The sequence below is a fragment of the Polypterus senegalus genome, chromosome 1 (assembly GCF_016835505.1).
Source record: "Polypterus senegalus isolate Bchr_013 chromosome 1, ASM1683550v1, whole genome shotgun sequence".
Lineage (NCBI taxonomy): Eukaryota > Metazoa > Chordata > Cladistia > Polypteriformes > Polypteridae > Polypterus > Polypterus senegalus.
The window spans coordinates 211,673,528-211,698,746 of NC_053154.1; the positions used below are offsets into that span (position 1 = coordinate 211,673,528).

The following is a 25,219-nucleotide window of genomic DNA, read 5'->3' on the forward strand; positions in this document are numbered from 1 at the left end:
CTTAACTGGGCTACTTATTAGGGTTTTGTGTGTGCTACTTATTAGGGTTTTGTGTGTGCATGTAATCAAGACAAAATTGCTTGTGTAAGCTCAAATCCATTAAATGCACTTTATAGTTAAAAAAAAAAATATTAAGGACATAATGTCCTCAACCATCTCACTTTTATAGTAATTGAACCATCATGAGTCTATACATATTACACAAATTAAAACTTTGCGTACTAAATGTTGCATAATAATTATCAATTACCAAATTGTTGTCAGTGACACTGGATAACACTCATTGTTCTTTAAAAATTAATCAGATGCAGCAAACTGTACCAATGTGCGAAAAACAGCCCTGCCAGGCTCATCACAGGCTGGCTATGTAAGCCACATATCATTTCCAAGCATCATCCAACCTGCTATATCCTAACTACAGGGTCACAGGGGTTTGCTGGAGCCAATCCCAGCCAACACAGGGTGCAAGGCAGGAAACTAACCCTGGGCAGGGGGCCAGCCCACCGCAGGCCACACACCCACACACCAATGCACCTAACTTGCATGTCTTTGGACTGTGGGAGGAAACCGGAGTACCCGGAGAAAACCAACGCAGATACGGGGAAAAGATGCAAACTCCACGTGGGAAGAACCCGGGAAGCGAACCCAGGTCTCCTAACTGTGAGGCAGCAGCGCTACCCACTGCACCACTGTACCGCCCGCATATCATTTCATAACATGAAATCCTGGGCAAGATCTTTTAAATTACATGCAACATATACTCAGTTATATTGTATTAAGCAGTCATTCTCAATGGCAAAATACTCAGTAGAACTGATGTTCAAAGTTGAGGGGTTCATACATCTGTCAGAAGATGTAGCTTTCATTTTAGTTGGTAAAAGTTCCAATATATGTATGCAAATAAATGTACTGTATATCCTAGTCATACTGAACTATGTTCTTACGTTTAATTATCACTTGCTGCCAAATGTACTTAATGCTGCTCATGCTCCTACCAAGCACATAATGTTGCCACAGACTACAATGTTTATAATCAAACTGGGTAATTCAAAAGTAACTTTTTCATTGGAATGACGACAATAACATTTTATTGTGTAATGCACAGATTGAGAACTGTAATGTACTTTAAGCATTTAATAGGTCTTTCTATAGACTGCAAAATCTCTTCCTTTCTTAATAGGCACAATTCTGCTCTCTCCATTATATTTTCTTCTATTTTACAGCAAGTAAAAACAAACAAATCTTAAAAAACTGGATAAAATCATAGATGTTACACTCTTCTCGGTCTGTTTTTGAGCTATGAATAGATGTTTTCCGTGTTTTTTCTCAGGTCTACTTAAACATCACAAGTACTGCATTATTGTATAATGAGTAAATACATCTTCAGCAAATGAGAAACACTTTGCGTTAGTGGAACTGAGTGTCGATTTTAAGACTAGGCTAAATCATACAATAATACCCAGCTAAGTCCTAAATTCATATGTTAGTGTCATAGAATACTCTCTAAGTGTCAGTGTTAGAAGTACATGTTTGAAAATTGCCCCAAACTTGGTCTTTGAAACCAAGAGAATTCAGGTTCATTACAGTTGGTAAGATGGAAAAGGGCATTAAATGATTTTCTTTTGCATAGCCACATTTTCATAAAGCTTGTAGTAGTTTTTAATTAAGGGGGCACCTGTAAATATATATATATATATATATATATATATATATATATATATATATATATATATATATATATGAAGTAAACCACTAATCAGACAAATACAACTGGGGCAAAAATGGGCTTAACTGAGCCTAATATCTTGGGGTTTGAGATCCAGTGCCTTAGCAATTAAGAGTGCATTGCTTAACTTCCAAGTAGAATATCTGCGAAGAAATATTTTACTTACCAATGAAACCCTTCTTTGCCAACTCAATAGTGAATCGTCTTGTTATTTTTTCTAATTCGCTATCCTATTAAAAAAAAAAAAAAAGTATTATATCATCACCATCATCATAAATAACAATTTAGCTTTTTTGGGAAAATTTGTTTTGCATGTGCACACAATGGAAATATATGAACACAGAAATAAGCTGGTTTGTTTTTTTAAATATTACATTTTAAACAGTGCTGCTCCAAATCATTCTTGTTTATGTTTGATAATGGTCTTCATTATATAAACACATAGCACTCCTGACAGAAGTATATTACAAAAAAAGTAACATGACAAAGTCAAAACAAAATATTATTAATAATTAATATAGAAAACACATTTATGGAGAGGGTACATGTTGAATGTAAAATAAAATGAAATCAGTTAGGACTAGGTATCTACTGTAATTATTGTAAAAGACAGAGCAAGATGACACTAAATACTCATGCATGCAGTGAAAACCTTACTGATCATAGCTTCTTTACTATAACATTAAGTTCCCCTTACATTAATTTCTCTACATTTGTAGTGTTTAATCTAGGACGGTATCGGTAGTGTATTTATGGTCACTGTTATATTGCAAAGTAAGAATGAAGACGATGGTCAACTGGCTGGCCACATCGCCGAACTGAATAAAATTATTTGGAAAAATTTCCTCAAAGCACCAAACTGCAGATGTCACATTTTCTTTTGTGTACTTCACAAGAAGCCTGGGAAGTACTTCTAATAAACATACATGATGTGTTACTTTATTTCCATTCCATTCACTGATCTACTTTAGGGGTGTAGTTTATACTTCCTTGCACTGTAAATTGAAATCCACATACTGTACAATACTTGGTAACTCAGTAATGACTAAACAGTAGACTGTACTTAACGCAAAACTTAAAACATTCCCTATAACTGCATGTGAATTGTGATGCAGTTAATAAGCAATTCTTTGCAAAACAAATACATTTAATTTTTAATAATAGTAAATAAGTAATTTTATTTGTGAAAAATATATTTCAGCACAAGCACGTAGTAACTCTTACAAACAATGGACTTACAGAGTAATTTCTTGTGTTAATCTTCACTCCTGCTTTGGCCCCTCCAAATGGAACATCTGAAAGACAAAGGATATGTCTTACAGCTTTATTCACAAATTTGAATTAATTGGTTCTGGGCTGCACATCACAGCTTAAATCTCCCTTTTGTTTTGGAGTGTAGCTGACAGACTATAAAAAGTGTTCTTTATAAAAACAAGAAAAACAAGTGATTGTGTCTTCATTCAAATAAATGGATGGATTGTTTCTGTTTTCTCAGCTGAGGGAATTTATTTAAGAATAAAAGCAAGAAAAAGTCTGTGCACATTAAGCAATACATAAACTAGTACAGAACATTTTTGAAATATAAAGTAACATACATTATAAACTGGGCACTCATTTAATTCAAGGAGTTTTTCACACAAAGAAACTAGGAAAACATATGAAATTGTCAGGTTCACAGTACTCAGTTGTTTTGTTTGTCGTTTTTTTTTTGGTCTAAACAGACTGGGGGAAAGCTGGAAAGAAGCAAGATGAGCTTTGTACTTCTTTCATTACTTTAGTTTTTGCATATTGTGCTTAAACCACATGGATGCTATATGAGAAAAATGATAATATGGAAGGGGTGATGTAAAAATAGCAAGATCCAAAAAAGCAACAATGTTGTGAAGGTACACAACAATGCATAGCAATAGAGGATAGTCATTTAGGCATATTACTTTCATATCCTTCCTTGTGTAAAGGTTGCATATTCTCTCTGTGTTTGCATGGGTTTTCTCTGGGTGATCTGGTTTTCTCCCACTGTCCAGAGACAGAGAGATTAGGTGAATTAGTGACATTAAATTGGTCCTAGAGTGTGTCTGATGAGTTAATTTGTGCGCTCACCCTGCGATGGACAGGTGCTCTGTCTAGTGTTTGTACCTGCCTTGCTAGTTGGGATAGGCTCCAGGATGCCCTGCAACCCTATTCTGGAGAAAGGAGGTTAGAAAATGGCTGACTGACTGACTTTCATATGAGTGAGATACCATTCAGGCCATCTATTTGATGCACATTATGTTCATATATGTATTTTTATTGGAAGAATATAGATTTACATTTATTTAAGTCAAATAAATAATAAATGAAAATGACTTAATCAGTAAAAAGTAGTATTTAGCTAAAACTTTGTATACCTGTAATTTATTCTGTGCTAGCTAAAAACTGGAAAGTAATGACACACCCATACCATCAGTGCTGTGCCATACCCAGTTACTATCATAAGGTGGTACTTACCAACAACTGCACATTTGTAGGTCATTAGGGAGGCCAAAGCTTTTACCTCATCAACACATACATCTGTACTGTAGCGAATACCTGAAAAATAAAGTACATACAATTAGAAAATAGCAATTATGGACATAGAGTAATACTGAACATACAAAGGGGCTATGTTTTTTCACAATTTGCATATACCTCTTTTTTAAAATCTAGGATACAGTGATGAAAGGTTTCAAAAATTATAAAGTCATAGAAAAGTAGCTTCAAAGAATTGAATATAACTGTATACAGTTTTATGTAAAGGATTACAGAAACAAAAATGTAAAAACATTTCAATTATATCATTTAACTTATAACTCTTTAGACACTTAGAAACTTCTCTTACTTAGTAATTCCTCCCACGTGACAAGTAAATAAAAGCATAATTTAGTGAAAAAATTGGTTTAAAGACTGAATTAACTGGGCAGCCATGGCTATGCTAATTTCTATCCCCCATTGAAATCTGCATACTCTACATCTCTCCAATATGACACTACTGAAACAGTGTAGAAAAAAAAGTTTTGTTGAAATGCATGTTATTAAAAGACCACATTAACATAAAGTAGCTGTTCAAGAAAACATTTGGTGCTTTTCAAGTTGAAATTATTTTTTTTTTTTACAAAAAACAAGTATGCAATAATTTTGAAATTGTGTTTAAGTAAAACATTTTTTATATAAATTTTAAAAAACACTCTTGCAGTTCACAATGGCATCTATGTAGTTACAGTCTAAATGTTAAAACAAAAGACTTAAAAACCTTGGACTGACACAAATAAGATGACTTTTTTTACCAGTAATATGTGTATCTATTAACACAAGGAAACATTTGGTTTCATCAAGTTTATAGAATTCCTGTTTCCCATTTTTGCACTGTTTGTGGATTTACATGATGTTTATTTACCCCCAAATAATACTGTTTAAAAAAATTACTTTAATCATCACATTCTAACACCAAATCACTTAAGCTTCAGAGATATCAATTCGTCTGTTTAGTTAGGAAGCATAAGCGATTGTGAATCAACTTCACCTGAGTGGTTTTACAGGTGATGGCCACACACAATTGCTCTCTCCTTATCTTTCCCGACTGATTCTTCTCTAGTTTTGCATTTTACTAGCGCCCTTGTCACTACTGGTAGCATGCTAGTCTACTGCTAGTCCAGCTCCTCCAGGATGGCACATCCATATGTGTTGTCGCAAGAAGGTTTGCTGTGTCTCTTACCACAGTCGTATTAAGGAGATACCAAGAGACAGGCTGTTACACGAGAAGAGCTGGGCAAGGCCATAGAAGGGTATCAACCCAGAAGCAGGACCGGTATCTACTCCTTTGTATGAAGGGCAACAGGAGGGGACACTGCCACAGCCCTACAAAATGGTGTCCAGCTGGATACTGGTGTACATTTTTCTGACTAAAAAGAGGTTTTCCTTCCAATACTTTATGAGAACAACTTAAAATATGTCAGGGGTCAGTGACACAATGCTAAAAAATTGGGGGAATTTGTAAAATCCACACAGAGTCTCCTGGATTTGTATAGCAACAATGTTAATTAACCACTGTATTATTACCTGTATGGCTCATTTTATTGCTCTGCAAGGCAGCAGGTTATTTCACTAATTCAAAGCAATCAGCATATGTGTACAAAGGAGTTGGTAAATGCAATCAATAAATACAGCCGACAGTTCAACAAAATCGCTGGGTAAAAACAGAATCAGATTGTTAATGTGGGATATTTTTTGAAAAAACATTCAAAAGATTTTTGATTTGTAATTTGCCAAAATTTGAATGAAAAATGAGGGATATCTCACAAAGATCAAGCACTATTCAGTAAATAACTGAACTCACTCCGGCTTCTCATGGCTCTGAATACAGCTTACAGCTAGCATACTGTATTACTCTGCTGTCCAGACTCTGATCAGCACAACCACAGAGTGAGTACCACACCAGTACCCTCAAGATGCACTAGAAATGATTTTCTGCAGCAAACATGGACGTGTAGCACCTGACTATCAAAGTGACCCATTCATTCTTGCTTCTCACAGGTGTCCCCCATTAATTTACCACATTACCTTTAGACAGATAGATTTAGCATGTATTATATATGAAGGACAGTTCACTGTTACATCTGCTTCAAGAAATATTAAAAAAAAAAAATGGACCTGTATTGCTACGGTGGAAAAAATTTGCAATACACCCCGCAACTGTTGAAATTTTTAAGGCAGCCTGCGATACCAAATTAAGTGTGTGCAAAAAGCAGCCAGTATGAAGCATCTCCATAAGCTGTACCACACAGATAATATTAGCAGAACTGTCAGTCATGATAGCCAACTCTTTTTCTTTTATGTTCCATTTATTCAATGCCACTGTCAACAAGCATCAGCACTAGATCCTCATTTTAAAATGCTTCCTTTTTGTCTGAGGACGTTTTGAGACTGATTAACGTGACTGCTACATGTGAACAAATGAAGATATTAGTAACTTATAGAGATATAGAAATATTTGAGTTGTCCCACTGTATCTTTAATTTCATCTAATTCAAGATTTTAAATGTACAATAGGGGAATACATTTTGCTAACAATGTAAGTAAAGGGTTTCTACATGGAGATTCATAACACATGAACAGGTTATTGAATAACATTTATTATTTAAGAAGTAACATTTAATTATTTTATGATAATATTATTCACAAGAGGAGTGTTGTGAAAAAGTTTTTTCACAGCAATGATATTTTGTTTTTCATCTTCCAAATACTGATGTTAACTGTTCATTACTAATCAAGTATTTCTTCTTAAATGTCATTCCATGCTCACGCATATGTTATGAAGTCATTAGGTAAACACCCTCCAAATAAAGCGTTACTGAAATTTGTCACATTATATTAATGTTCTCTATAAAACACCTTCAAAACAGTAGAATTCAAATCAACCAAAAAGCAATTAAGCATATTTGCTACTTTATCATCTTCTCCTAATGTCTTCCAGAGATCTATGTACATGTTACCTATTTGATTAGCCAGAAATTAAAGACAAGCATCTGAACAATTTACTCTATCCTACTATAAAAAGTTTTTACTGCTTGTTTTTCCCTAGCAGAACTTCAGACTACCTAAACTGTTGAGGCTTTTCAAAACAGAAGCTTTCCTATTATAGAATACCAGCTGATAAGTTTGGCACTGTGCCACAGCAAAACTCTCATAGCTATACAAGCATTTTAGAGGTTAACGCAGGGGTAACCATGGGAACGATGTTCATATGGGAAGCTTACAAACACTAAATACACAGGCTCCATAATAAATTTTGTTTAATATAACCTTAATCTGACAAAATAAATATATTATACATTTAAATACATTGGAGTAAATGCATGGAAGACTTTTGTAGCAGTAGTGCACATGCCATGACTTGCCAATGTCAAAAGTAAAAAAACGTTCTTGGTTTTAGGACTAATATAATGCACTTGAATGGTTTTATTTGGTTTTCCTCTCTAAAATAAGTTCAGTGTTTGCTGAGAGTGCGCATTATTTAAACACCACTTTTGTAAAAGCTTTCTGTCAGCAAAACACTCTGAATTTTTTAAGTCGTACAAATAAAATGCATTAACTTAGATTGTTTTGTAAAGTTAATTTAAGTATATTGTACAAAGCTGGTTTAAACTTTGATATTCACCCACATCATGTGCTTCACTATAGATACACATTTCTAAAACTTGTGAACACTGACAGTACATACTCTTCCTTTGTGATCAAGTACAACTGGCACTCCATTATGCTAAAAAAGCAAGCACTGCATAAAACAAGCCTATAGAATTGAAGAGAGCATTAAAAATTAAGAGTGTATTAAAAATACCACATAGAGAAATAAAGCTTAAGGAGCTGCCTGTGTGATAACACAAGTGCCAACAAATTAGTGGTCTCGATGCTCCCAAACGTTTTCTAAAGGCATACCAAAGCCGGTACATTTACCACATAAATAGATACCAATTGTGCAGAGAAAAATCATGGCTGGTTCCATCAGCCTTTAGAAGAGACAGTAATGGAACAAAGCAGTAACCAGGCCTACTAGCCTGTATCAACTGGCCACTAATTGCTAGTGGCCTTTATAACATACTGTGATAGCTCAAAATACTGGTTAACAATATGAGTGAGATGGGCTCCTTCTTTGTAGTCTTAATGCATAAAAAATATATTTCACCTGGCAAAGAGCAGAACTTCATACAAACAATGCCATTATTAAGAGTGGTATACTTCCAATACTGTGGCCAAACAACTCTATACAGTGCATCCAGAAAGTATTCACAGCGCGTGACTTTTTCCACATTTTATGTTAAAGCCTTATTCAAAAATGGATTATATTCATTTTTTTTCTCAGACTTCTACACACAACACCCCATAATGACAACATGAAAAAAGTTTACTTGAGGTTTTTGCAAATTTATTAAAAATAAAAAAACTGAGAAATCACATGTACGTAAGTATTCACAGCCTTTGCTCAATACTTTGTCAATGCACCTTTGGCAGAAATTACAGCCTCAAGTCTTTTTGAATATGATGCCACAAGCTTGGCGCACCTATCCTTGGCCAGTTTCGCCCATTCCTCTTTGCAGCACCTCTCAAGCTCCATCAGGTTGGATGGGAAGCGTCGGTGCACAGCCATTTTAAGATCTCTTCAGAGATGTTAAATCGGATTTAAGTCTGGGCTCTGGCTGGACCACTAAAGGACATTCACAGAATTGTCCTGAAGCCTCTCCTTTGATATCTTGGCTGTGTGCTTAGGGTCGCTGTCCTGTTGAAAGATGAACTGTCGCCTCATTCTGAGGTCAAGAGCGCTCTGGAGCAGGTTTTCATCCAGGATGTCTCTGTACATTGCTGCAGTTATCTTTCCCTTTATCCTGACTAGTCTCCCAGTTCCTGCCGCTGAAAAACATCCCCACAGCATGATGCTGCCACCACCATGCTTCACTGTAGGGATGGTATTGGCCTGGTGATGAGCGGTGCCTGGTTTCCTCCAAACATGACGCCTGGCATTTACAACTTCTTTGTTCATTCTTTAGAGTTCATTCTTTGTCTCATCAGACCAGAGAATTTTGTTTCTCATGGTCTGAGAGTCCTTCAGGTGCCTTTTGGCAAACTCCAGCCGGGCTGCCATGTGCCTTTTACTAAGGAGTGGCTTCCGTCTGGCCACTCTACCATACAGGCCTGATTGGTGGATTGCTGCAGAGATGGTTGTCCTTCTGGAAGGTTCTCTTCTCTCCACAGAGGACCTCTGGAGCTCTGACAGAGTGACAATCGGGTTCTTGGTCACCTCCCTGACTAAGGCCCTTCTCCCCCGATCGCTCAGTTTAGATGTCCGGCCAGCTCTAGGAAGAGTCCTGGTGGTTTTGAACTTCTTCCACTTACGGATGATGGAGGCCACTGTGCTCATTGTGACCTTCAAAGCAGCAGAATTTTTTCTTTAACCTTCCCCAGATTTGTGCCTCTAGACAATCCTGTCTCGGAGGTCTACAGACAATTCCTTTGACTTCATGCTTGGTTTGTGCTCTGACATGAACTGTCAACTGTGGGACCTTATATAGACAGGTGTGTGCCTTTTCAAATCATGTCCAATCAACTGAATTTACCACAGGTGGACTCCAATTAAGCTGCAGAAACATCTTGAGGATGATCAGGGGAAACACGATGCACCTGATCTCAGTTTTGAGCTTCATGGCGAAGGCTGTGAATACTTATTTACATGTGCTTTCTCAATTTTTTTATTTTTAATAAATTTGCGAAAACCTCAAGTAAACTTTTTTTCACATTGTCATTATGGGGTTTGTGTGTAGAATTCTGAGGAAAAAAATTAATTTAATCCATTTTGGAATAAGGCTGTAACATAAAATGTGGAAAAAGTAATGCACTGTGAATACTTTCTGGAGGCACTGTATTTGATTTATCTGTCCAGATTACACTATACCAGAAGGCCTGGGGCCTCATGCATAACGGCGTGCATAGAATTCGTACTATAACATGACGTAAGCACAAAAGCCGAAATGTACTCCAACTTCCACTACATAAATCTCGGTCAGCGTGAAAAGTAACGTACATGCATGCGCCTGCTGTGCCGCCCCAATTCCTACCAGAATTATGCTTCTCTGAATATGCAAATCTATATAAATAACCCTTAAGCTCAGCGTTCTGTGAAAAGACAATGGGAAAAGCATGGAGGGAAAATATAAGAATTTCAGCGAATGCCAATTGGAGGCAAAGGAAAAACATACTATTTGTTAATTTAAACAGTGGTATAATCAACAAAAGGAAGTTGATCGAGTGACACAGCGTGTTGGAGAAACTCGAAAGCTCAACTTCACAAAGTCGCACAGTGCCCGAAATAAAAAAGTCACACAAAGTGGCTGTGAAAAGGCGAGTTGTAGCCCACAGTCTGAGCTTATTAGGGTACAGACAAAAAAAAAAAAAATAGGCACACAGTGGGGAAAAAAGCACAAAATGTCAACTTTAATCTCGGAATTTCCACTTTAATCACGTAGTTTATTTTGTCATTAAAGTAGAACATCATAAACTTCATCTTAAAATCATTTAAATTTACTAGTTTCTCAAATCGTAAGGTAGCATGTTAAATGCTTTGTTTTGTATTTGATCTTCAATGTGCTCTATGTGTGTGAATCACTTCGTGCTTCCGTTCTCTTTCTCCGACAGCACACAGAATCCATTACATTTACTGATATTACAGCTCTCTGAATAATTAAAATACTGATATATATATGTGATATAATTTTCATGATGATTGGAATGAAAGCATGTTATTAAACATGGGAACACGATGGCACAGTGATTGTTCATGTCTCACACAAGATGCTGCTGCGCCATGCTTGACCCTCGAGGAAATAATTTATTGTAGCAGTCCTGTCTCTTTCAAACGTACTAACCTCCAATTCCTGTCCTTACTTTTCTTTCCCCAAATACCCAATCACCACACAATCAGCTCTGTAATAGACGTTAAGCCATCTGTGAGCTTACAACGACGATTCTTCAAAATTTTTAAGGAACATTGTGTTCGGCACCAGCCTCAGTAAATATACAGCGCAATGCAGGAACAATATGTGAACTTGGTAGCGCTGCGGCACTGTGTCCTCACATGTTTATTTATTAACAATACAGATTATTTAAATGAAGTTAAAGCTTTATCTGTATAATATAATCAACATATTTTGCTGCACTTCATCTTAAAAATGATATCGTCATCATATGTAAATATCCTCTTTATAAAGTGGCGCAGGTTGTGTAAAATTATACAGTAACTGTAGTGCAAGTTTACAGTGGGGTAATTGTACTTATAAGTACAAACAGTTCTACAAGGAGCAATTGATTGAGTGCGTTTATAGTTCTTGGGATGAAACTGTTTCTGAACCATGAGGTCCAATGCATTACACTAATAAACAATATGCGGTTAATTCCAGTGTATTTATAAAGCCGCGTCAGGAATGTGGTTCTAAGAAATAAAGGGTAACCACACAGGAACAGTAGCACTGCTTTGACGCTGGGTGCCACCAGTCTGCAAAACCGAGCACAGAATTTGCGTATGACAGGGTATGAGGTACCGTGGAAAAATGCGTGGCTTTAAGCCAGGTGTAGGTTTTATACATCGCAATTTGAACGTGGAAACGGTCTTATGCAACATTTCTGTGCGTATGCACCGTTTATACATGAGGCCCCTGGTCTTTGCGCATTTGTTTAATGGGACATGGTATTCTTACTAGGGCTGGGCAAGTTAATGTGTTATTATCGCGTTAACGCATTAATTAAATAACACCGACAATTTTATTGCAAGTTAACACAGTTTTTGTTATTATTTTGAAAGCCTCAGTCTCACTAGCGATCAATAGAGATCAGTGATCTTCGTGTTACAGCACGTTTCGATACACTTTTGCTACAAGGAAAGTTAGCTTTGTTGATTTGACCTTGATTCCTTGCATGTACATGAGTAGCGAAGAGCAAACAGCTTCTAAAATGGTATGTAGAGTGATACCAAAGTGAATGTTCAAAGCAAAATAATCCTTGGATGCCTTTTTCGTATCACTGAATTGGGCTCTGAGATCACTTGAAAACAAAAAGTGAGGTACAGGCATCAGCTGATTGATCATGGTGCTGAACACGTTTGTTTAGCTGATGCACCTATAAGCAACATTCGCCTGGGAGGACAGACATGATGACAGGAGGTACAAGCCATATTGTGTCTCACTGCAACTGCCACCCCAGCGCATCTGTCTCACAAAGACAGCCAGCCCACTGTGCAAAAAGACTTTTAATGTTGAATTATGTGTGAAACCATTGCTTTGTGCGCTTTTCAGAAAACAAGATTTAGAAATGTTAACTTGCTGTTGCTTGCAAGATGCCTGTTATAATGTTGTGATCGTGGCTCTGGACTCTGAGGGTAACTTGTTTTTCTATAACAAACTAGATAAAGAGTTATTGCCCTGGCAGTGGCAAATAGCTTTGGTTTTATATTTGATTTGATTACATTAATGCTTAAGTTGAGATTTACAAGAAATATTTTAACTGCTACCATGTAAAGGAAATACTGCTGTTAAAAAGCACCTTATTTTGTTCAAAATGTTTGCAAACCAAATAAACGCAATACACTACTTTTGAGTTCATTATTGAATTCTGCACATAATTTGATTGTTGCGATTGTCTGTGATTAATTGCAGATAATCGTGCGATTAATCATGATTAAAAATTTTAAACTCTACCCAGCACTAATTCTTACTTTAATGTTCTTTTTGGACATCAAGGCTTTTTTTCCCTGAACACCTTATATGCAGGTTAAAGTTGTGCAATCCCTTTCTGGTTATAAACGCATGTAATTGACAGCAACAGTTTTAAGATTTACCTGCAGATCACTCCAAGGTTTAATTCTGGGGTTCTTGGAGACTTCTTTTAGCATCAAATGGTCAGCTATTGGACTAAATATGCTGGACAAATTAGCAGTCAATTGAAATCTATGCCATTTGTACAAGAAGGCACCTAAAACATTCCTAGTTCCCATTGGTCTATCATGGGAGTAGGGCGTAGTTATGTAGTTATCAGCTATGCCACTAGGTACCATATGCTTAAAAGTCTTGTTAATTAGTCCTCCAAGTGGCTGTTTGCAGATGTGATTGAGATGCATGTTATTGATATTTTTTTCTACAATTGTGCAGGTGACTTTGGGGACTTTTTTTTCTACAAGCTGAAAAAAAGCAGGTCAGGTGATATCAAACATCAAGACAATGAGGATTGTGTTTTTTGTAATTAATAGACTTGTTAACAAAGGGTTAATGAACAGACTTAATCAGTGACATTACACTCAGCTGCTGAGGTGTCTGCAGGAAAGCATCAGAAAAAAAAGCATCTCGACGAATGCCACATGCAGAGCTGCATTTTGTGCAATGACAATGCACCTGGACACATTGTGTGGTCAGTTGAAGAATTGTTCATCTAGTATAATGTGACTGCTGCGTAACATACCTCGAATCTGCCACATCTCACTGCCTGAGACTTTTTTTGTTCCTAAGATTAAAACTGAGACTGAATGGCTTTTTGACTGCTCCCATTAGGGGTCACCACAGCAGATCATATTTTTCCATATCTTCCTGTCCTCTGCATCTTGCTCCATCTCATTACTGTCTTGTAGACCTTCCCTTTCACTCTTGCTGGTACCAATCTGTCACAAATTACTCCCGACACTCTTCTCCACCCACTCCACCCTGTCTGCACGCTCTTCTTCACCTCTCTTCCGCAGTCCCTTTTTCTCTGTGCTTCAAAGATTTCCTCACCATTCCTCTGACCTTCTTCTCATTCATGCACATGTATTCTACCGTATTAGAATTCCTGGGGTAAAAAAAATGCAGGAGGCACTACACCTGATAACAGAAGAAGAGCACAGGAAATTCAGGAACGGAAGAAGTGCTGGAACAACTATTTAAATCTCAAGAGATGCATTTTGACGGTGACTAAAATGTAATTGTTGCAAACTGTATAATAAAAAGTTTTTATTTAAAAACAATTCCAGAAATTTCTGTGTCTCCCCTTGTAGAAGATTTATTTATTTTTTTTATTTACAGTGAAATGATTGACTCCAAAAAATTTGGCAAATGTTTCAAATTCCTTATTAGACTTATAAGCATCCACAACCTAATTTCCGAGGGCTTTGCAGAGCTCTTTTGATCTTGGCATGATGACACCATACACGCCAATAGCAAAGAAAACACCTAAATCTAGATATTTGGTTTAATTAAGACAGGTTCCACCGGCATACTCCCTAAGGAGAGTCTAAACATTGGCACCTAATCTATAACAGCAGATTCTAATTTTATGGAATTGAAGAGGTGTATAATATAGATGTGAACTTACTTTTTCCACTAGGCAAATCTGCATTTTTGTTAGTGTATTCATTCTCTTAATCTAAATTATGACAATTATATTTCTCATTTGTTTAAGAATACCACCTTTATCTGCAAGTACTGTGCCCATGACGATCTAATGTTTGCCTGATAAAATATGTTAAAAAGTCAACAATTTTTTTAATTTGATGTTTACTTTTTCATTACAGAGAACAACAGAACGACTATCAAACAAAACAAGACAAAATTGACTATAAATAGTGAAAACTTGTATATCGTAGTGAAGGCAAGACAGACCAAATACGTAATTAAGACAAAAAAAATAGAATATTTGCTTAAACAAAAGAAAAAAAAAGTATATTTATAAAACTTTCACAAGAGGTACTTTTAAACAATTCAAAAAACAGATGCGGTATACTTTATTAAAAAAAAAAAAAAGATCCAAGTAACACAAAAAAATAAGCAAATCGGCAACTAGTCTAGTAGTTATATAAAACAAATAAATACTAGATAGCCAAAAGAGAAGTATGTAGAGCCTTACAGCTTTTTACCCCATTTTCATTCCCTTATATACATGTTTGTTTTTGTTTGCAATCCTCAGAAATCAATGGGATTTTCTTCTCCTAACTTTAAGCATAGACTGCAAGACAGAACATGTGCAATACCAAGCAATCCTGAATAACAGTAAAAGGGTGTAGAACTACTGATACTAGACAAGAGTGAATTAGATATTTCATTTTTTAGTAGGGAAAGAAGCACATAAACTTGACAAAGCTGACTGTCACTTGGTGCATTTACATGTGCTTCAATAACCCTATTATTCACAGAAGCCCGATTTATTACAGAAATCGGGTTAGTGGCCTCTGTGAAACCTGATTAACAGAGGTAAATTTCTTTGCAATTAATCAGATTATGTGGCCATGTAAACCCTTAATCAGGTTACTGTTAAAGATTTTGTAGTCTGCATGTGTCTGTTGTACTTTGGTAGCCTGTGTATTTATTTGCTTCACACACACTTTAATTAGCAACAGGTAGAACAAAATGTGCACAAAATACATTTCCAGAGGCAAATGCTCAAGTAATAGCATTACTACTTCTCCTGGCTGAAATAATCTGTTTCAATATTTCAGAAATTGATACATTTGTGTTGATGAACTGAACATACAGTGCTAAACTCAGCAACACAATCCTAAGAGCAATAGGGTAACATGTTAGAAGTTACGTACATGTGTTAAGTAGTCGGATTACTTTTTAAAGCAGTGAATAACCTAATGCGATGTTAAGTCTTACTGACATAAAAATATCTGCATTATTATTATTCCAGCAACACTGGGTGTAAGGCAAGAAGCTCAAGTACTGGGTCCTTTGCAGGGCTCAATCACACGGCCAAGCACAAAAGTTTTTGCAGCTTGCAATCCAGTAAAAGAAATCTATAAGGATAATGTCATTTTGACTGAACATTATAAAAAACACAGGAAAATGATCACTGGCATCATGATTATTTTTCGATTTACAGTGACCAATGATGACATTTTAGCTGTTTTGCGTGGTTTAATGATGCTGGAGCATTTTGCCAAAGAAGAACACCACAAGATTACTTGTACATGTAAATGCAGAAGGTTTCTGCCTTAACTGGATTATTCACCTTAACCTGATTATTTGTGTGCATGTAATGCATTGAATATTACAAAGGAATTGTGCACACAAGCACTGAAAAGATGTTTGAAAGACACGCATGTTGGGCCAAATTGGCACTGTGTGTGTGTGTGTGTGTACCTGCAAGCCAAATGATGAACTGGCACCCAACCCAAGGTTGCTTCCTGCCTTGCACCCAGGATAACATACAGTCAAGTTCCCTTTCAATACTGAATCAGATATTACAAAGTCATGTATTACAAAAATAAATACATAAATAAAATAAATAAAAGCGCTCAATATGAACAACTTGCAAAACTGCTCTGTGATGGACAGATTTAAGAATTATGCTAAATAAATTATGCATTTATCTGAAAAATTATGTGATCTTAAATTTAATTCCCAATAAAAGGTAAGAAAGAATCTGACTAATAATAAAATTATACACAAAAAGAAAAAAAAGTATTTTCACGGCTTCACTGATACAACTTTTGTGCAAAATTTTGGAAAAATTACATAAATCACTAATACAATCTATTTTATTAAAGGAGCACAATAAGGGAAAAAAAACCACTGACCAAGGGGATATCAAGGTAGAGAGAACTGCATCCAAAAGGAAACCTTTACTATTTTCAAATTAGCTAAAATGCCTACTGTAGTTTTCTGCATTTCACTAATTTTGTGAAGCTCACAATATACACTTCTTGTTAAGACTGGATCACAGAGCTGCAGATTCAATTTTGTGGTAATTTTTCAGGCATTTTGTGGCACGTTGTTGAGCTGTGACTTGTGATGACTGTTTCTCTTTTCCATTTTGGCATATCCTAACACCTAAAAATAATTGTCATTTTTGTGACAAATGCACCTGCAACATAGGCACTGACTGTTAGGCCACTTTATTAATCTTTTAGTTATCTCATGTTGTTTAAAAACTAACAATTGAAAGTGCTAGTTATCGGACTTATTCTAAAGCTGATATATACTTCTATTTGGCATTCAACTTAATGATGCACCTCTGAAGATGAACTTGTAATTGTGACTTAGTTACTTCAAAGTTAAACTTCTTTTTTCCTGGGATGTTGCAGTTACTTTGTACAACCCTGAGCAAGGCTGAGTAAACAAACCTGCATCACGGAAGGCAGTATTTATCACCCGAGGGCCACAACCCACTTGGGGGGTCCCAGTAAACTTCCAAGGGGGCAGCAAGTTAATTGAAAATAATTATAAAATAGAAGTAAAATGCTAAAAAGTCAACTAAATCGTGGGTGTCAAAACTCTCTCTTTAAAGTGGAGCGCTTCATCAGTATTTAAAATATGTTACCTGTACATATGATACACAATGACTGGCAGTTTTTTCAAAGAATCACTTAAAATTGTGTTTCATATTGTAGTGCCTCAGCTGTGCTAGAAGGAAGACAGTGGTGAACAACAGCCCTATATTGAGGTTGACTATTTTTGTTGCTTTACCAGGAGCTGAAAGGCACAAAGAGAAGCAGAGAAGTGTGGGAGTCTGAGCGCAAAAAAAAAAGCCAGGAGCGGTGGCTGTATTTTGTCCTCTAAAATGGCAGCACCCCATCATCCAGAACAGTGGGAGAGATGGTACCTAGTTCACAATATTATTTCTTTTAATCTGTTCTTTTCACATCCCTCAAATTTTGAACTGCACAACTTAATAAACTGTTTTTACCTTGAATGACTATATTCGCTAAATCTTGTCTCTCTTTCCACTATTGACAAATAAGTCATAACAATATACAGATTGTATCCCTATATAGTTTAGCTGGATTACATTTACACCGGGCATTAAAATACATCTCCAGTCTAGATAAAGGTTGGATGAACAATCCACATATGCACAGCAATTCTGGATTTAGTGATTGCTCATGTTTACTTGTGTATCACAGCACACCACAGCTACTAATCTGTAGTTAGAATGGCAACAGACTGCTCATAATGACTTAAACAAGAAAAGGTGAAATAAAGGTGACATGCCACACTGCCATAAAGAACTTTAGTGTTTTAGCATCCTGGCAAATATGAGATGGACTCGTAACAGACACACATTCCACTGTAGCCACTCAGCTCAATTTTTTTAAATTATACAGGTGTCACAGCCTGCCACCCTTCCATGGCTTAACCAACTGCTGCCACTTGACTGGATTGTTGTAAATGATGAGAAAACACTTTTGTATTTCAAGTTGTGTTATATGTGATTATTGCCAATGGAAATTGGTCCAGTCCATAGGATGATTAAGTATATCCTGCACTTAAGTTATGAAAAAGTATGAGAATCGTACCTACTCTGACTAAGTCTGCATTTTAAAAATTACATGTTTTATTTTCAGAAATACATTATCACTGTATGCTTAGTTTAACAAGCAATGCATTAAAAAAATTTAGTAATGAGTTGCTTTTTTGCTTTTATCAAAATATATGTAGTGATCAATTATGTATTCTAGTAGCTACTAAGTAACCAAGATATGCATTTTTTTGGTAAACGTAGGCTTAAAAACAAACACCTTTCTCATGACTGCAGCAAAAGTACAAGATGTTAAATATCATGTACTGAGGAAAGGGTGCCCTCATATATTCAAGTAATACACAAGGGACTCTCAAAAGAATAAAGGTTGAGATTCACAGACTTGAGACATTGCTGGTAAAAAAAAAATATCACCAGTTACCACATCTAAGGGTGCTGATACTTTTCCAAGTTTAGACAGTAAATGTTGGATCAATGAAGATATGACAAAGTACTATTCTGTATATTATTCAAAGTATACAGAAAAAGGGTATCTGTCTTTAATAAGTTTGTTATAGTTTAAAACACTTAAAAAGTACTATATGTACAACTAAAAAACTAATTTTACACACACTACAACCTGCATGTGGAAATATTCATTCACCTAATTATCCATTACCTTACTCCGTTTACAGACTCTTGCGTTTCTTGAGAAGAACAAAAAACATGTTATATGGCTTATACCATTTCTTCAATGCTTTGTAAAAGTAGTAATTCCAGAGTTTACCTTAAAACCTAAAGCCACGTGTTCTGTCTTTTCCCATATTACTGTATACCTGCATTACCACCTAAAAAAAAATTAAAAATGTATGGAACGTTTAAGTCCCTTTATTACCACCAAATGTAAGTGAGTATAACAGGGAATGGCATTGCCATGAACATGGTTTCATTTAACATGGCCCCACTTTAAAGTGACCAAGAACACTGAGGCGGTCTTTGACAGACCATGCTGCTGAATAACATACCTACAGCTGTTTGGTGACCGGGTCACAAAGCTCTTGGAAGTGTGGCTAAGATATATTTAGATAAATAATATTCAAAAGTAAAAGTCTCTCCTAATAAGCATTTGCTTTATGGTACGTGCAAGGTTGTAGAGGTTTCAAAATTTACAATGTCAAAGCCAACTAAATACAAAATTTTATGATCAAAGTTTAACTCTCTTTAGTGTCGTTTCAGCAGTCTGTTAAAATTAGAAACCGAGGATTTGTGAATGTTGACGTGAAGCGTCATAAAAATATTTCCCACTACATGTGTACGTAATGATCTATGGCTGAAAGCGACGTCGTTGTTTTAATCCATGTTGTAAAGTTCTCTGAATAGAAGGTTAAAATCTTAGCCTTAACGGTACAAATAAAATAAACATTTGTTCACCAACTGAAAACAAGATCGGGCGTTTCAGTAATACTCGAAGGTATTTACTGGCATCTCACTCTGTTCCTTTGCTAAGTTAACCGTTTCCTGGCTTGCCCAGTGCCCTTCACCCATTCCTCAACACTTTACACCGCCTAGTATCGCGCTTTCTTCTACTGTCCCAAAAAAAGAAGGCATGCCCTGAACTTTTTTTTTCCACTTTCCTTCATACTGCAATCACAGAAACCCGTGACGCTCTCCTTCCTTTCTCCCCGGGTCTGCCTGCCCTGTTCGCCTTCGCTCTACTTAAGCCCTCCTCAGAGGTCGCTGTAGAGCCATCCTACCACGTTGCCCAGTCTCTTCCTCACCTCCTTTACACGGGGTGCGGTGCTGGCTGTGCTGGGCCCGGTACCCCTCGATCACTTCCCATTCGCCGTTGTCTCTCTTGATGGGGAATGAGACACTCAGGACATGGTTGCACGGTTTGATTATCTTAAGGATCCCTCGAACCCGGTGCCTCTTCTGTTCCTCGGATTCTCTGGTCTTCAAGTCTTCCACCAGCTTATCCTCCACGATACTAGCTCCGCGATCGAAAAAACCCTCCACCATCTTGAAGAAGTTGGGGTCATCATCACCCTTGGAAGCTCCCACAGCTTCGCTGTAATTGCGTACGCGCAAGAGCGCGGCGGAGGACGGCAGCACCGAGTCGGCACAGCTTGAAGCTATAGCTCCGCGAGAGAGCAACTCGCCCAGGTACCTGTACATGCCGCCGGATCAATTTACAAGGCGCTGTCAGTGAAGATGGAGGCTGCACACGCAGAGCTATCTGTACTTCTCACTGACAGCCCTCATGTCGGCGCGCGCTTTAAGAGGAGGCGCGTGCCCGCTAGAGAGGAGAAGGAGGCGGGGTGGACTGGGTGTGTGAGAGCTCACAAACAATTCGGCGTCCGCAGACAGTCGGGGAAAACTTACACGCGCGCCTGCGTATTTGCTTCGTATAGAAGACGTCAGCTTACAATGCATGAGAGGAATGTGGCCGGCTCCATGAAATAACATTTACTGTTACCATGGCAATGTGGCGGAAGTCGGGGGAGGGGCGCATTATTCATTCGAGTTTGTACAAAAGTAAGCGCGTTGCTACCGTTTTAAATTATTACAGCTACATGATAAAATAATAATTTTAAACAAAAGCTGAAAGTGTATAAAGTACATGATTTACTGAAGATCTGGATATATATGGATACACACAGAACTTCCCTGCAATTTGAAGTGACCAACGTTAGAATATTTTTTACACTTTACAATACTTAACAATTTGTTGCCTCTAAAGGAGAGGTTAAGGTTCAAACCACATACTAATATTACAACAGTTGGGATACATCAAAGCATCAATTTAAAGTGCAGTGATTATGCTTATTACTTATTATTCTCTAGAGCTGAAGTAAAACAAATCTATATAAACAAGACATACTCAAAGTTATTGGGAATTTGATTATTTTTCAATGATGACTGCACAGTTGAAGTCTTTTTGTTCTCAAAATATGTAAGGTGTCATTTGAAGTGCTGTTTTCATTCGTTTTTCTTTTTCACTTCCCCATCCCCCCCCCTCCCCCCGCATACGGTAACAGTGGCAATATTGCTGCCAGGTTGTAAACAGCGCCTGAACTGGAAAGAAATAAGGGCCGGTACGCTCTGTTTCTGTTGGATTCTTGATTTTCCTCCTGATGTGATGCAGATTATACTTGATTTCATAATCGAGTTTAGGGTGTGCGTGAGGGGTGCCCCCTCGGAGTTAGGTGAGATGTGAGATATGTACACTAACTATTGGAAAGCGTCTTCTTGGAGTTGGAATGATATCCCAAAATTAACACACACAGCCATTGACTGCATGTACAATCTGGTGAAAAATGGGAAAACTGCCAGCCCACTTCAAGCCCAGTCTCCAGTCTAGCCAAGTGCTGTGGAATTCTCAGTTGCTTCCAGGTTAGTCAAGATGTGTAATCCATCAAGTGTGTCTTTTTGTTCTGCCCCGTGCCTTCTCCCATTGGGCCCGCTTTGTTGGAGGCATCACTGGGGCACACAAAGTACATCTCCCCAGACCACCTCAGCTGGCTCCTCTGTATCTGAAGAAGCTCTGATTTTATTTTGAAGTCCATCTATATTACTGATCACTTCACAATATTTGTGCACAGAGATCACAGTTCACAAAGTGTGAGCCCAGAAGCTGTGAGGACAGACCTTATTTTGACCTTTGTTTTTGTCACTACCCAGAACACATTATAATAAATATTTGTATTTTTTAATTACAAAGAACTGTTTAGATATTTTGGTATTTTGAAATCATTCCTGTTGCCTTTTCTTTCACGTTGCTGTTATCCATCTTTATATTTGCAAGGTGTCTGAAAGATGGACAGTATGTGTGCGGGGGGCGTACTTTCACTCTTGTGTTCTTTTGACTAATTTAGTATATTTTAAACTTTATTTGCATGCAGTTTTATATTGGGATACTTCAGTCAGGGTTTTTTTCTTTTTGCTGATCACCAATTGCGTGTTACTGAATTATTTTTTGTTTATCCCTGTTTAAAACTTTTTATACTACGTGCCAACATAGCAAGATACATAGAAGCCTTATGTACTATATTAAAATATTAAGCTTATTTTTATAATTAAATTATAGACAACAGTTATTACTTGATCATTTTTATTGACAAAATGAAATTCTGTAGAGTTATTGTTCAGTAACCATAAAATACTAAAAATAAATAAAATTGTCTTCGAATAATACTTTTTTAACTAATAACTAGGGGGCTTTGCCCCCTGTTAGCTTTGCTCGCCAACTCCCCGGCCTGCACTACACACCAACCACTTTGCGTCTCTGCTGCTTGCGTATGTGGATTTCACTTTCACCAAACAACAAATCTTTTAATTCTCACAGATACGCTTCTTCATTGGGAAGAAACAGTACTTTTCCCTGATGACAGCACGAATTAGATGATCTAGAAGTCTCCGACTTAAATCCGAACAATATATGCAATCTCTTTTCGCTGTTCTGTTATTTCACAGAGTAATACTTTCCATTTGTTTGCACTAATGCGATCTTTACTATCAGTTTTTGAGACTTTTGAATTTTAGTGCTTTCATTATCTCTAACCTGCTCTGCATGTGTATCGTGCCAATGTTTTGGAACCTCTTTACAACGTTCTACTTTGTTATCTACTGTTTGTCTTTATTTACAGCTTCAGGTGTGGTTAAATCTCTTGGCACAAAGTCTCATCTTGCAGGACCTGAAAGTATCTTTCTGAAAAAGTCACGTCTCGTCCCAGGCTAAAAAGTCTCACCTCGTCCCAGGATTTCTTTATATAATAGAAAGAAATATGTAGTTTTTCTATCCATAATTTATATGGCATAAAAGAAAATAAAATGCTTCAGAAAATTATAAGCAGTTATATTGTTTAATTTCTAAATTAATGTTAATGTACATTTCACCATTTTCATATATATTCTCACACATTCATTCATTTAATTGATACTGGATGTTAAACACTGCTTAAGCATAAATATACATGCACATATTTTTTAATTATTATTTGCACTACTGTTTTTTTACTGTTCAAATATAGATTTACATATTTATACAGTTTATTTTGTTAGTGTAGCAGCTAGACATTTCTAATTCTTGTAATTATAAATACCAGCTATGCACCACATTACGTCCGTTCAGGCACGCTTGATTGCATATAGATCTGTTGTCCCATAAGGTTATTATAGACTTCAGAAACCCTGATTAGAGAACAGGATATAACAGATTCCTACACACAACACGGGAATCGCATGTGTCTTATATACAAAACGATTGGGGTGCCAGTACTGTACTGTAAGTTCTATCATTATTTTAATGTGTACTTTTCCTAATACAAATAAAAAGTTTTCTGTATAACAGTGAATGCTTTGACTCATAGGGAGCATTATCCAGTCTTGCAGATCATGCATCTCTGGAGCGTGGTAATATTATCTCTTTATATTTTGTCTAAACCGGTACACTACAGTATCCCATATAGATTTGCTAAGTTATGTGTATACCATGGTGTTTGCACAACATCCAAATCACATAAGATCCCATTTCACAGAACAGTCATCAAAAATTTGCACATAGCTAAAGATTACCATTTTAGTTCTGATGTACTTGTTTCTTACCAAAACTTATACTGCATGACACACACAAACAAATAATAAACAGATCACTAACCTTTAAAAAAGCCACAAATCTAGCAAATGTTTATAAGATTTTTATCAAGAAGACCCAAGGCAAACATACTTAACAGGTTTACAAGTAAAAACAGATACATTTTACAGTTAAGCTAACAAGCCCATTGTTTATTAAGCAGCAATTTCAAATTCTTCTTTGTCTCTTCTTTTCCAAACAGAAAATGTGAGCCATTGTACTTAATACAAGTTTACTCACTGTCCAAACTCAGACAGGCAGTGTTCGTTTTAATTAAAGGACAAAATGAAAAGGTTCTGAATTCATTAAAGTAGGTTTTCTTGCAGTTTGTCTTATTGTACAGCATGACTTATCTGATTCCTTTTTCCCAGTTTATCACTCCACTTTCTTTAATCTAAAGGCTAATATTCTAATCTTCTCTCTCTGTGGTAAAGTCTGCCTTACTGTTTTCTGTTTACAGGAAGTTCACAGCAAATAAAAGAGATGTGCACTAGCCAGTCTACTGTAATACCTTATGTAAAGTTTAGAAAAGCAGATGTTGAAAAAAAATTCTTGTGACTGGCCAATTTACCAATCACTGATCTTTTGTAATGATCGGCCAAGTGACCGCCTATCATTATGAGGCTTAGTGACTGCAGTTGCACTTTATTAGGAAAGTACCTCTAGGAAGCATTTTTAGGTCTTGGCACAGTTAGGCAAAATTGATCCCCACTGTGTGTTTAGTCAGTGAGTTATAGGTTTGGGACCAAAATTCTTCAACCCTTTGTATGAATGTAATTATCAGCCGCTTCTGCACTTTTACACCACCACATGGGGTGCTGGGTAACCTTTCTATTCTGTGTATTTATGTGTGTATATATATATATATATCATTTTCTCTGTTTGTCACTTATTGAATGAGTTATGTTATTCAACACCAACTGGGACTGTGTGAAAAAGCAGCTGTCCCCTTACAGTTAATAAATGGTTAAGCCACCTTTAGCTGCAATGACTGCAACCAAAGTGTAAAATTCAGTATTAGTCTTTCACATCACAGTGGAGGGATTTAGCCAGCTGCTGATTGCAGAGCTTCTTTATTTCATAAACATTGGTAGGTTTTCAAG

The 25,219-nt window shown here is 36.7% G+C and overlaps 2 protein-coding genes across 2 annotated transcripts in view; one reads left to right on the top strand and one right to left on the bottom strand.

Moving 5' to 3' along the window:
* The window catches only part of LOC120538916 (glutamate dehydrogenase, mitochondrial), a 60,250-nt gene extending 39,487 nt beyond the window's left edge, over positions 1-20,763 (bottom strand). The window contains exons 1-4 of the mRNA XM_039768531.1: positions 20,263-20,763; positions 4,214-4,294; positions 2,966-3,021; positions 1,893-1,956 (exon numbers count right to left, since the gene is read on the bottom strand). Coding sequence (XP_039624465.1) covers positions 1,893-1,956; positions 2,966-3,021; positions 4,214-4,294; positions 20,263-20,659 — 598 coding nt within the window. The 5' untranslated portion in view covers positions 20,660-20,763. The remainder of the gene's footprint in view (positions 1-1,892; positions 1,957-2,965; positions 3,022-4,213; positions 4,295-20,262) is intronic.
* The window catches only part of LOC120541508 (nuclear factor NF-kappa-B p100 subunit-like), a 192,278-nt gene continuing 187,597 nt past the window's right edge, over positions 20,539-25,219 (top strand). Inside the window, exon 1 of the mRNA XM_039773259.1 lies at positions 20,539-20,647. The gene's annotated coding sequence lies outside the window, so the exon portion shown is untranslated. The remainder of the gene's footprint in view (positions 20,648-25,219) is intronic.